Raw genomic sequence first — 13805 nt, forward strand, 5'->3', positions numbered from 1 at the left:
AAACAAAATATTTAGGTCCACAATTAGCGGATTTGCTCTTTAGCAGACTGGTGCCCACCACTGCATGCACAAGTGGGTTTTCTCCAGGTATTCCGGTTTCCTCCTTTAAACCAGAAACTTGCATGTTAGGTAACTGTAAATTTCTTCTAGGTGTGAGTATCTCATGGCTCTGTGATGGACCGAAGATGTGTTCAGGGTCTACTCCCCATTTCACATAGTGATTATGGGAGATAGACACCACCTGCCCCGTGACCCAGATAAGAAAAGCAGGTTAAAGAAAATGGAATGATGGAAAAAAACAACAAAACATTTTTAGTCACTGTATCTTTTCAAGATGTAGAGATTAGTAACACAACTCACAGCCTCCATTTTTTGGTGGGTTATCTTCACGCACTGTTGCTACATAATCTTTCAATTATTATTTTTTATTTGTTTCAGGGTGAAAGACCGAGTGGTTAGGGTCCCTCCTGGCTACCAGTCAGACCTGGTCATCCAGCTGCTGTGGGTCGATGGAGAACCACCCCAACAGATCACCAGCCTAGATATTAATTCTGCATATGGCCTGTAAGTCTTCAGATGTGTTCTGTCTGTTTCTCTGGTATCCATCTATGAGTCCATTCATTCTTTTTTCGTGGTGCAAAATTGGAATATCTACAGCAGACAAACATATTGAAAAGTATTAACCATTTCCATAAATTTGACTGCTGCCAAACATTTGTCTATAAAATATCAAAATAGACAGATATAATTCAGGAATTGAGTACTACGCTGAGATTATGGCTCGTTTTTACCCGTAACCATATAAAACATGACTTAGATTGATCTTTTTTCTGAAACAAAGCAGTCACAGGTTGGTATCAAACTTCAGTGAAAGGGAAAATTTAATAGGGGCTTATTCCAGAAAACACAGTCAATCCCAACTCCACATATGGTTTTGGGTATTCATATTTCTGCCCATCTGTCTGTCTGTGTTTCATTGGGCCGTATTTTAATTCATGTAAGCAGAGTTTTATGTATTAGGGGTATATAAGGTTGTATAAGGTTGCAGGTCAATAAATAAGCATTACCTGGAGCAGCTTGCACCCGCACTTTTTCCACAGCCAGGAACTGTCAGCTGTGCAATATTTAGCAGGCTTTAATTTTGTAGCAGACACTTTTGACATTTACAGACATTAAAGATCAGGGATAATGGGAAATGTGATGCTTGAGACCCGTTTAACCCTGCATGGGAAAAGTTTCTTTTTTTTATTAGATAGACGTTTTGCTAATAATTTCTGTGACCTTGGTGAACACTGAGTCATTTATTCTAGAAACGATGACACTTCTATGATTTTTCTTGGCTTTAAGACTATTTGATGACTTTGCTTTGAATAGAAAACTTCACTGGAAGAATTTAATAAAATCAGAGCTTGGTTTATCAAGCTCCCCTGAGAGTCAAGGTTTGGATCTCTCATCTAAATATCTCATATGCAGCTCTCCACAGTTTGAATAGAGCTAAAAAAACAGTTTTTTTCTTGTGTTTTGCTTGCTTTTTCATTAATGTTCACTCTTTGACTTAGACACACACACAAAAGAAAAGAAAATATATTTTTGCCATTTTATAAAAAAAGATTTCTGCATCAAACATTTATTGAAGCAGCAATAGTTCTTAAATATTAGTCAAAAGACCCTTTATGTTTCAAAACCATGCATTCTTTCCTCATCTCTTGTTATGTTTTAATTGCTTAAGTTGAAATGAAGACACAAGATTGTCTCCTAAGTTTATAATTAGGGCCAAATACGTCAATGTCACCATAAAGTATTGCACATTCAGAAGTAAACAAAAACTTCATTTTAAAGAAACTTTTTAAAATTCCACTGCAGCTTTCTGTTAGAAAYAATTTAACTTAGTCGAAGCTTTGCACATCAGTAATGATGATGATGATGTTTCCATGTGAATGCTTGGTTTCGCATTTTAGAAAAAAAATAGGAACTGTTCGGCAATGTTGTGTCTTTTATGACCACCACATAGCTCACAATACCTGATGATGCTGTAGGTTTGTTTTGCAGATCCTTGTTTGTAAGAATTTCTTTTTTCCAAATGTATATTTATCTTCTTGCAATTAGTGAAAAATACTATTGCTAAAATAAAACATAAATTTGTGCCAACACAATGAATTATGTTTTAACAGTCTGAATCAGATTCTGCAGAGCAGGGAGGTGTGGGCATAAATTATTTTACGTTCCCTAACATCATATTTTAAGTTTTTTTGTTTTTACAATGCTGATAGCAAAAGCAGGTATAACCAGCACCTGATTATCCAATTCCCTCCTTCCTTTTGTTGTTTTCATTCCTCTTGATCAGCTATGCCAGATGCTTCAGGGGTTTACAGGTGGCAATGGATTTTGTTGGAAATTTGCCATTAATATTGAAATCACAGCAGCCCGAGCAGCGTGAGATAAAGACAGGCTTTTGTTGTCAGTAATTGCATCCAAATGTCACCGTTAATTTCACAGTCTTTGATAGTGCTTCATGTTGCACCTTTAATGTCAGTGGCACGAACCCTGCGAAAGAAGCTAAAATTGCCTGCCGTTTGAACGCATTTTTGTGTTTTGCGTTTCCTCCTTGTGTTTGTTTGCATCCAGATTGGCGTTTGGGAACTGCAATGGGCTAGCAGTGGTGGACTACTTGCAAAAAACGGTCATATTGTGCATGTCTACACTGGATTTGTACGGAGCCACCGACCCCTACCAGCGCCTTACCCGTTCCCCTCGTAGGAACAGACAGTCCACCTCAGGTAGCACACACACAAAAACCTCCGGGAACCTAGATGCATATGGAGGTAAATTTGTGTTTTTATTATTCAATCAAACAAAAACAATCTTCAATCAAAAAATAATAATTTCAATCAAAAATATTTTTTTCAGCCAAACAAAAAATAAATTCAATCAAAATTAATATTTTCAACCAAAAAATAATAATTTCAACCAAACTAAAAAAGCAGTTTCAATTTAAAAATAATTTCAACCAAAAAAAAGTTTTATCAACCAAACAAAAAAACTATTTCAATCAAAAAAAAAAAGAAAAAAAAAAAAAACCTATCAAAACGTTTTTTGCAAAACAGAAACTTTTGGTTGAATCTCAAACTTTTGGTTGACGCTTTAAGTTTTTGGTTGACTTTCTAAGTTTTTGGTTGAACTCAAAAAAGATTTGAACTCAGACATCACAAACTAGGGTAGTGGCGCAGGGAGTAGAGAAGCCAAGCTTGTGATCAGAAGGTAGCCGGTTTAACTCCAGGTTGGTCTCCATGTTGCACGTGTGTTCACATGTGTGATAGGTTAAATGTAGAGACTTGAAAGAGACCTATTATGCAAAATTCACTTTTAAAAGTTTTTTTTACTCAACTTTGGGTGTGTACTTCTTAAGAAAACAGTCCTAGGACCAAAAAATGCACCCAAGGGCATATTTACTGTAAGTAAATGTATTTTAATGTATATTAATGACAAGTTTTGTACATTTTGTGATGTCACAAGCCGAATGACAACCCACCAGAACCTGTGTTCAGCCTCTTACCTTGCAAACCCCAGGTGAAGCTGCTCCTCCATATAAAAAGCTGTCACGGTGTTGTTGTGTAATGTGCAGCTCATTTTATGACAAGCCTCCTGTAGCACAGTGGGTAGAGTGTTGGACCAGAGAGTGGGAGACTAGGGATCGAAACTGACATGGACACAAAGAATTTAATTTTTTATTTTCATTTGTTATGAACATGTTTTCTCATGTACTTCTATTGTTTAGCATATTAAAGCCTTGTTGAAGCCTATTTGCCAAAGTTGAGTAAAAAAAACCTTTAAAAAGTGAATTTTGCATAACAGGTCTCTTTTAAGTCTCTGCATTCAACATTTTACACATGCGAACACACATGCAACATGGAGACCAACCTGGAGTTGAACTGGCTATCTTCCGATCACAAGCTTAGCTTCTCTACTCCCTGCGCCACTACCCTAGTTTGTGATGTCTGAGTTCAAATATTTTTTGAGTTCAACCAAAAACTTAGACAGTCAACCAAAAACTTAAAGCGTCAACCAAAAGTTTGAGATTCAACCAAAAGTTTTTGTTTTGCAAAAAACATTTTGATAGGTTTATTTATTTTTTATTGAAATAGTTTTTTTTTTGTTTGGTTGAAAAAAAATTTTTTGATTGAAATTATTATTTTTTGATTAAAGATGCTTTTTGTTTCATTGAATAATAAAAACACAAATTTACCTCCAAAGTTGCACTTACTGCACCGAAAACTCCACATAAGATGCCAACTGTTCGGTTATCACATTCAGACTCCTCCTCTGTCCACTAATTTTCTTTCTTCTCTCTTTTGTTTCTCCTTTTAATGTCAATCTTCTCTCCACGCGGTTCTATCTTAAAGGTTAGAAAGATCCATCATGCTAATATATTATATTTTAGATGATAGATGGATATTTTTCAAGTATATGTCATGCCACCACTGTTACGTTTATATGTCAGTAATGGTGAAATTGTAAAACATGCTTTTAGTGATCTACAATTATTCAAATATTTCTATAAAGCAGGGCTAAAAATGTGCTTTGATTTGATTCAAATAATACATAGTTTGCACTGTTAATTGCTTTTAAATCATACCCTGCTAATATTACTTTTACATAAATATAATATGATGAGTTTCCAGTATTAGACATGCTGCAGAAAACTTTAAAACCAAATGGCACTTTTTTGACAATACCGATATAAAACCACATAAACTGACAAACATAATAGCTTACATTCTTTTTACATTTTTTAACACAATTCTAGGGGTGGCAGGATATGCTCGTGTAGTGAAATGCAAAAAAAAAAAAAATCTGTCAAACTCTGCACACGCTGTCGTTTTCCTCCTTTCCTGTCACACAAGACCACACAACAACAGAAGCATTTGCAGTTTGTTATGAGGTGCATGTTAACAAATTGTTGGTCATCCAACATTTGCATTTATATGCATGTTGTCTTCTCTGTTTGCTCTGTTTCACTCTTGCTTGAGCACATATCTGTAGTTTGAAGCCACAGAGGTCTTGTTGTATTTTCCTGACCCTCCCTCACTTCCCTTTTGTTTCTCTCCTATCTTGGCTGGCAACAGCCTCTGAAGAAACAAACTTAGACTTAAAATGCCATTGTGGGATTCAACACTACCACCCACCACAAATAATTCAAACATAATATTTATTTATTTTATACAGTATATTTATTTGACACTAAACTAAGTTTGGCTGAGGAACTTTCAGCTATTTATGCAGTTTTTGTTATTGACTCCTGTAAAAACTATGAGTAGGGTGTTTGGAATTTAATTATTTTCTATTAAAGTCAATTTGTAAATACTTTGAAATGGTTTGGCACAATAAATAATAGGGTGCTTGCTAAGCTGTCTCTATAAAAGTTGTGTTTTGTCTTTATGCATTTTTAGCTGTTGTTACCATATATATTTGTAAACTACAATGTGTGCACAATTTTCAGGCAACTAAGAAAGTTTTTTGACTCTCTTTTGGGTTCTACTTCTGCTAATCCAAGCTATATCTACTTAAATGCTTATTTAATATGAAAATTTTATAATATAACTGATTCTAATCAAGAAAGGTGTGGCCTGAGTTGCAAACAAAATTCAGGTTTGGTCCTTTTGCCTCTCTGGAAAGGTAGCAAAGGATAAGAATAACAAAGACTTAAACCTATTGCTGCATTTTGGTTCTCAAACATGTAGTGCACTCATCTGAAAAACAGCAAAGTGCAGAAAGAATCCAAGCAAATGCCAATGCTTTTTTTATTTTTTTAATATTTGTTTTTGCAAAAAGGTCCATCTCTACACACTTCTAGTGAGTTATAGCACCCCATATCTGTGTATTTGATGTTTTTTTTTATTTTGCTTCAGGGCGCCGTTACAAAGCAGCTTTTAAATATTTGAACTGCAGCGGCAAAAATGGTCGGTGAAAACGAGTTGGTAAATTCCCCTTAAGACAATTTCAGCAATTGTCTCACAGTCAGTAAGTTTGCAGGAAATAGCGAACGGAATTGCAAAACAGGAGAGAACAGGAGGAGATGCAATAGCAAGCGACTAATTAGAAACAATAAACATAAACAGAGGCACTTATTTTAGCATCTTGTGCCATGATAAGTGCAAGCATATTGTAGAAGTGCAAACCTTCCTGGAGGGCAACACTTAAAGTAAGATTGCAGCAGGTTGGAGAACCAGTACTTATTTGTGTTATTACAGCGGGAAATTTTTAGTCTAAAACCTGCTGCTTTTCTTGAAAATCTTTTTCTTTTTACTGAGTTTTTTTTCTCAACTATATTAGCAGAGATAAATTTTGTAATATTCACATCCAATCACATTATTTTTCAATTTTCCTTTTGCTCCCAGCTAAAATAAAAGCCTCAAAAATGGGATTAAATTGGTCAACAAAATTATTTTGAAATCTCATTTTGTTTTACAATTTTTTAAAGCCAGTGCAAAAATAAGATTGAAATAAAGAAAAAAAACAACAACTTCCTTTTATTGAATCTTTTTGGATTTACTAAAAATTGCACATGGTCAGCAAATAAGTCCAAAATAATTCAATGTGCCTCAAAATGTGCATGCAGTGTTCACGTGCAATATGAAATGTATTTATTTGATATACTGAATTGTGCTTTATTTCCAACTGTGTTTTCCCAGACACAGTGTAAATCGCAGCTAAAGTTTGGACATAAAGCAACAATCTGTGTTGCTCTAATGTTTCTTGCTAACACAGTGGTTTCTTTTATTTAAATTGTGACATCAGCATTTCTGGGGTTTGCCGGAGCAGCCGGTATAAATTGTCTGTCTTCCCCTGATACAAACTCAGTTGCTGCTTGCTCTTACTTTCTTTTCCACTCTAAGTCGATGTGTTCTCTCTCCCCCCCTCCAACCCCTCACCCCCTCCCGCCTCCCCTCCTAAAAAAAATATGTCTTCTCCCTCTTGACATCGTTCCTTTATCCTCTTCTCTTTACCGCCATCTCTCGCCCCACTCACAACGCCATATCTTTCTCTGGTTCCCTTTCCCTCCTGTCCAACACTCACCCTTTCATCCTGCCCACCGCTCCCTCTTACCCTCCCCCTCCCCTCCACCTTTGGGTGACTCTGTGGCTGCTGGTGTGGGCATGCGGGCCTGCCTGACAGAGCATTGCATGCGCGGCCTGTCTAACCTTTATTCAGATTCAAAGAAAAGGATCCGTACATCCTATCAGAGTAAGTCGGGCCCTCGTAAAGAAAAAGGCTGTGTGGTTGGGGGGACTTGTTGTGTGTGTGCAGAAGGGTTGGGGTGGGTGGTGGGGNGTGTTGATTTATAGAAAGGGATGGCAGAGAAACAGATGTGGTCCTTCTGCAAAGCAGCAAAACAATGAAATGACTGGAATATTTAAATAATTATCTCTTCAGTTTTTCCTTATATGAAACTTTTCCTGTTCCAGTCATGTCTGCGTTTTGTCCTTTGCAGAAGGAGAGTCATGCTTTGAGTCCGCAAAGTATGGGAAAGTTATGAAATTTATATAATCCATGTGCAGTGGTGGGCACCAGCCCGCCAAAGCGCAAATCCACTAATTGCGGACCTAAATATTTTGTTTGCACTTTAGCGGTCTTACTAATTTTTATAATTCATAAGCGGATTTGCGCTTTCTAAAATTGAAATGCAGTCCCGCTAAGAACAAATAATCTACCAGTCATCATCATCTTGAACAGAGGAAGGTATGGCTGTCGATGAGTCACAACACACGTGATCTATCCAACAGCACCCCTCCCAGATAAACACACTTATTGAAAAGGTAAACATCCTTGCTGACTGTTGCATTCGGTCAGTGTTCTGATTTCCCACTATGCTTTGTGTCTGCTCACGTAGCAGGAAGGCAATAGCAAAAACAGTAAACATTTGTAATCCATACTAAAATTTTGTATGCATTGATTTATTTTACTTTACAATCGGAGCTCCTTTAAAAAAAACGTTTAAACGTTGTAGCTCAATACTTGACGTAACTGGTTGAAGCAATCGGCCAACGGGGTTAGAGACTCAGAAATGATTTAAAGATGTTTTGCAAATGAAGACTGACATCTAGTGGTCAACTGGAGCAACTACATGGAAAACTTTAAAATCCAAGCTCTTATTTTGAAGGGAAGATAGTTTCCTGCTCTCAGTGCTTTCGTTTCCCATCACAAATCAAATCCATCATGTACCCAGAATGCATCGCTTCAGTTTTCCAATAAACAGTTTTAAAATTGTTTTATTGATGCTTCTTTAATGAAAAATCTACAGCAAACAAAAGAAAAAGACAAAAAAGCAGCCGAACTAGCAATCCTCAACAACTTTTTAATTTTTACGCCAGGAGCTAAAAGTCTGTTTCAGGAAATCACTTCCCCAGCAATCAGCAGTTGTAGAATTAAGTTTTAAAAGAGTTCATACACCACAAGTTGGCAGTGTTGTACATATACAGTATATTGCATATGAATTGTTGCCAACTAATAAGTGTCAAATTGAACTTGCGCTTTAAAATTAGCTTCCGCTAGTTTTTCTATGGCATGAGTGTGTTTGAAGTTGCGGACTTAAATATTTTCATAAGCGCTTTAGAAATTGTGGAGCTAAACTTTGGATTAGCGCTGCCCACCACTGTCCATGTGATGTATATTTTAACTAAATCAAAGTTGGTGGGCTAAATAAGGCCTAGTTCATGCACAAGGTCCAGAATAGGACATGTGCGCTTTTTGTTTGTGGAGGGATTTTTGATTTATCACTTCAATAAGGTTTCAGTCAGTGTCTGTCAGCATCTTCAGTCATTTGTAAAAAAAAAAAAAATTAAGATGGACTTATGACTGAGAGCAAATAATTAAATTATTTAAACGTTTTAACTGTGGTGACTCAGTGAGGCTGTTAATGAGTTCACAGTCAATGCAGCTCAAACACTCCACTTTATAGCTTGACTAAAATAATGAAGAAGATGAAGCATGTGGCTGGGAGAAAGGACTTTTTTTGGACTTGTGCTTGCTGCATGTAATGAGATTTGAGATGATCCTGATTGGACGTGTGTTTTTGTTTTGTGTCTTGATCGCGTGATTTGCACTACATGCTTTAAATGCCAAATTATAATTGTATTTGCATCTTAATGTAATCTGTTGGAACCCAAATTAGTTCCATAGTTTTAATCAGATTGTAGTGCAGGTCACATTGACAATCAGCCACTCTGCTCCCAGAGGACAAAACTAATCCTAAGAAACATTAGCTGAAGAGGGATAAAGTGCCAACTAATAACGAAGACCTTGATTCTCACGAATCTTAACTTTGCAAATAATGACAAAATAGGGGGGTGTCACTAAAACAACTAACATTATCTGATATTTCAGAAATTTCTCTTTCTTTGGGGTTTGTGTGGCTGACCATGTTGATTTCTGTGCGCTCTACTTTAACATTGTTCAAATAATCTAATAGAAAATGGTGTCTTCTTCCTTTCCTTGGTTTTCCTTGGCTGTGGCAGGCCTTACTGAACTCACTGACAACCAGCAGTCCATTGACATGGAGAGAAGCAAGTCACCAACCTCAGGTAATCTGCTTACACTCATTTATATACACGCATTCACCAAACAGGACCGGATCCTCACTGTGCATCTGTTCTACTGCTGGCACTTTGAAACGCTGCTGCGATGATATCACTTTGAAACTTGAGCGACAGCCTTTGGTCACCTCACCCTTCACGAGAGCATTTTCACCTGATGATGAGGGCCGTTTATGTCCCCTCAGGTTTGATTGCGAAGGCGAAAAGAAAGGCAGAAAATGGAGTTGAATAGCTGACGCATTCTTTGTTTCTCTCTCTAAAAGGTGCTTTAAAGAATGGAAATGTCTTTTAAATATCTACTCTTTGTCTATGATATGATGTGTGTATAAAGAGTTGCAATAATGTTCCTCTTGTTGGTTTAGGCTTAAACATTCTTCCTTTTAATCTATTGATTTATTTTTATTATTATTTTTGTTTTGTTTTAATTAAGAGTMTATGAAAAAGTTGGGTTGGGTAATGTTTGTCTTCTAAGTGTACTGCAGTGGTTTCTTTGCATTAGATGCCACATGATGTGTAAGAAAAGAAATACTGTCACTTTTATAAGAAGTATAATGTAGAATTGTTCGGTTTTTTGCTGGATCACCTTGTTGTATTAATGTTATAGTTGAATGGAATTTGCAGTTTGTTGACATTTAAATGGTTGGAGACAAAGAAAAAAAAAGAATATTTTGAAGCAGGACTCTTTGAATTTATAATAGCAACACTTTGTGTCAGTGAATGGTGAAGTTCAACTTGGAGGACTTGCTCTGTGTACTTACATTTGAATATTTGATACTTTTACCCATTTAGACAATTTTGTGACCATGGCATGACACCTTTGTAGCATGGCAGTAGCCCTTCTCTAGTGGTAGTTTCCCTGAAAAAAGCACAATATATCTGGCATAACCTGCTTTGGAATCACTCAAAAAATAAAAAGTCTGAGGTCTTCTTTTGGCCTCCAGACTTACTAAATATCTGATGGGATCTAATGACACAATCCACAAAGATCCCACCCAATAATGTWAATATCTATTGCTAACATCTCATGCCAAGATCAGTCAGGAAAACACACAATGATTGTTTGTTCATGACAAATATTAGATCTGTTTTTGTGATGAAATAGGAGCCTTCTCAGTATTAGGCAGGTGGTAATTTCATTATGGGTAATTGTTATTTTCACCGTAGTTTTTTGTTTGTTTTTGCTGTTTGTTCTTCTTTTTAGATTTTCTCAAGACTTAACAGCATAGCATGAATTTTATGCTTGGTTTAGATCAATCCTCTCCTACAATTTTGCTCAGACCTGAGGCTCATTTCTTCTAATTGGTGGCTCCTCATCTCCTCTATCCCTTTCAAAGATTGGCAGAATTCCCGAAATGCACATAAAAGRTGCTATTAGTAATAATACACCAGAGTATCCTTTGAATAAATCTTTTCTAATCTTGAATTATAGATTTCTTTTAAAAGAAACAGAAAATACAAGTACACAGCACTGGAAAAGTAATTAATGCTCTTCTGACAGAGAAWATCCTGAACACAAAAGCAAGAACAAAATGGAACAAATACGCACTTTGTCAGTTTTCGGTCAGCACTCACATTTTCCCAAGTGTGGTTTTCTTTGCTCCAACACACCTGCATCAAATGAACAGGTCATTATCAGGCCCCCGCAGGGCTTGATTTGCTGACGAGGTGACCCATTTATTCGAAGCAGGTGTGTTGAAAATGGTAAATATATATAAAATAGGCAGAGCAAATTGGCTGAAATGGGAAAACATTGCTTTTAATCAACAGGCTGCTGCTTTGAGCTAACTTAAAAACAATGAAAGGATTTTTTTTAGATGATTTTTTTCTGTAGCAAAACGTCTAGACTTGAAAGTAGTTTCTGGCTTGCAGTTCCTAGTTGCCTTGATGGCCAATTTGTTCTAGTCAAATTACCTTTACTGGGAAAGGGAACAATTTGGCAATACTTTTTCATTTCTTATAAAATTGCTCTCAATTTCTCAAACCTTTTCAACAAATGGAACATAACTTACAACTTTGGCTCTCAGTTTGAATAGGTAATGCAATTTTTGCTAACAGCCAAAAGAGAAAAAAAAAAGTTGGAAGGCTGAAACATGTTTTGTACAAAGAAAAGTTTGGGAAGATTTGCTTTCACAAACACTGATAAGCCGCTGTTTGTGGAAGASGGTTTAGTCATAATTCAGAGTGGATGAGAGGAAATGAAAAGCTGTCATTATGGGCAAATAGTCAGATAGTTTAATAAGTTTTACTGAGAAATTCAACTTTGAGGTTGTCTGTCACTGTGGTAATTCATCATTTCATTCTAAAGAAAAACACACAAAAAGTTTAGGCTATAAAACGRCTGCTGCTGAATTTTCCCACCCATCAACACACTGTTCTTTACACCTGTCCAATCAGATGATAGCCCTTCTTTGCTTTACAGAATGAGGTTTTGTGAAATTCTCCTCTTGGGTTTCACAGTTTTTAAATTATTTAAAATATGACAACTCACTTGACACAGTTTGCCTTTGAGAAAACTCTGGCAGGAATGGCTTTTCTTCACACTGCAGCCCTCAGAGTCCCAGTGGTACACAAATACTTTCTAGATAASTATCTGCCACGTCTCTGTGTGAGCTCTTCCTTACGGACAAAGTTCAAAGCTCAGTTATGGAGGACAAGCTGGGTGTTAAGTCATATTGATCTGATGCCTCCCAGTCATTTTACAAGGAAGTCAAAAAAAGACTCTTGGGCAGATCTAAGGAAAAGAGGAGGCATCATATTTTGCAGCCTGGTTGAGAGGTCATTCACTGGTTGAAAGGTTAGTGGTTTGAACATGTGCTGTTTCAAACTGCCCTTGGGCAAGATACAGAAAACCCTACAGTTCCCCMATGTGCTCATGTGGTTAAAATTAAAAGTGAATGATAAAAGAGTGAATAAAAAGCAGAATATAGCCRATGTTTTAGAACCAAAGGTGATCTAGCAAAGGTTCTAGTCATGGTTCTTTGTGTTTTYAGTTCTGAAGCTACACCAGTCTTTGTGTTWTTGTTGTTTCATTACAAATRTAGYGATYGTCAGTGTGTGAATGTGTGTGAAATGTGTAAGTTTAAAGTGCGGRACTTGATAAAGTATTATTTAAGTTCAGTTCAATTACCATTTATAAATTCTGTTTGTGTTAATGGGTGAATATAGCTGTTAAAGTGATTGATTTGAATAACTAGCTAAGTGCTTCAAASCAATTACCAAAAACTCACAGTATTTTCTCCACATTAACACACAATGGTGAAGCAGGAACTGGTCATGTGTTGTGTTGGAATTATTGCGTGATTGATTACAAAGCTTTCGCACTAATGAGATCTTTATTTCCTGTATGTGTTTTTGGCACGTGTCTCTTTTTGCAATGTTTGTGCTATTTCAACAATTTTTACATCACAACATTCAGCTCCTTGAAGGACATTCTGGTTGTCACTTTTGGTACTTCAGCAATTTATACTTTTTGAGATATTTAGTTTTTTTTTTTCTGCCGTTTTTCTCCTCATTGAAAATTATTATAGTTGTTCTCAACATCCTTAAAACCCTTGAAGATTTTCTTAAATCTTTACTGTTCTTTTTATCTTTTGTTCTACTTCTGCTTTTTTTAAACTAATTTAATCTAATGTCAGCTTCTGTTTTGCTGATTTTAGCTCTTTTTTCTGCTCTTTTAGCTATCATTCTGACCGTTCCTGTTATTTTTTGTAATTTCAACTTTTTATGCTTCTTTTAACTGTTTGAAGCGTTTAATGGCTTTTGAATTGCAGCTGTTTTCCATGTTTTACTTGATTTTTAGCTAATTTAGGCATTTTTTCAGCTAAATTAACTTYTTTTGTGATAATTTCAGCTATTCCAACCACTTTTTAAACCATTTTTAGACTAGTTCCAGATCTTTTAACTATTCAGCAAAACATTAGGGTTACCCTAATTATAAAAGATTGCATGATCAGTGTATAATAAATCATCGTTCTGCTTTGTAAAATGCTACTGTCACTAATTCTTTGCCTTGCAAATATAGACAGCTTTCGAACTATAAGGCAAATTCAGTTTGTTTTGTGTTTTCTATAKAGATAGATGTTGGGATATATTGATATAATTCAGAACTTTTGCAGTATTCCTTTGAATTTTAGACACATTTAGACAGTGAATTCAGCACAGTGATTTTTAATCAACAGTTACACTTTTGTTGTTTGCTCTCATACTATCACCAAA

The 13805-nt window shown here is 36.0% G+C and overlaps 1 protein-coding gene across 12 annotated transcripts in view; it reads left to right on the forward strand.

The window, feature by feature from the left end:
- stxbp5l (syntaxin binding protein 5L) overlaps nt 1–13805 on the forward strand; it is a gene marked incomplete at its 3' end in the record, with an annotated part of 161945 nt that overhangs the window by 121009 nt on the left and 27131 nt on the right. For 7 of the 12 annotated variants that reach the window (XM_014016476.1, XM_014016480.1, XM_014016477.1 and 4 more), the window contains 4 exon segments: nt 439–564; nt 2626–2777; nt 7174–7242; nt 9513–9578. In XM_014016476.1, the coding sequence (XP_013871930.1) occupies nt 439–564; nt 2626–2777; nt 7174–7242; nt 9513–9578 (413 nt within the window). 12 annotated transcript variants of the gene reach the window in all.

This window comes from Austrofundulus limnaeus, unplaced genomic scaffold (genome assembly GCF_001266775.1).
Source record: "Austrofundulus limnaeus strain Quisiro unplaced genomic scaffold, Austrofundulus_limnaeus-1.0 Scaffold146, whole genome shotgun sequence".
Lineage (NCBI taxonomy): Eukaryota > Metazoa > Chordata > Actinopteri > Cyprinodontiformes > Rivulidae > Austrofundulus > Austrofundulus limnaeus.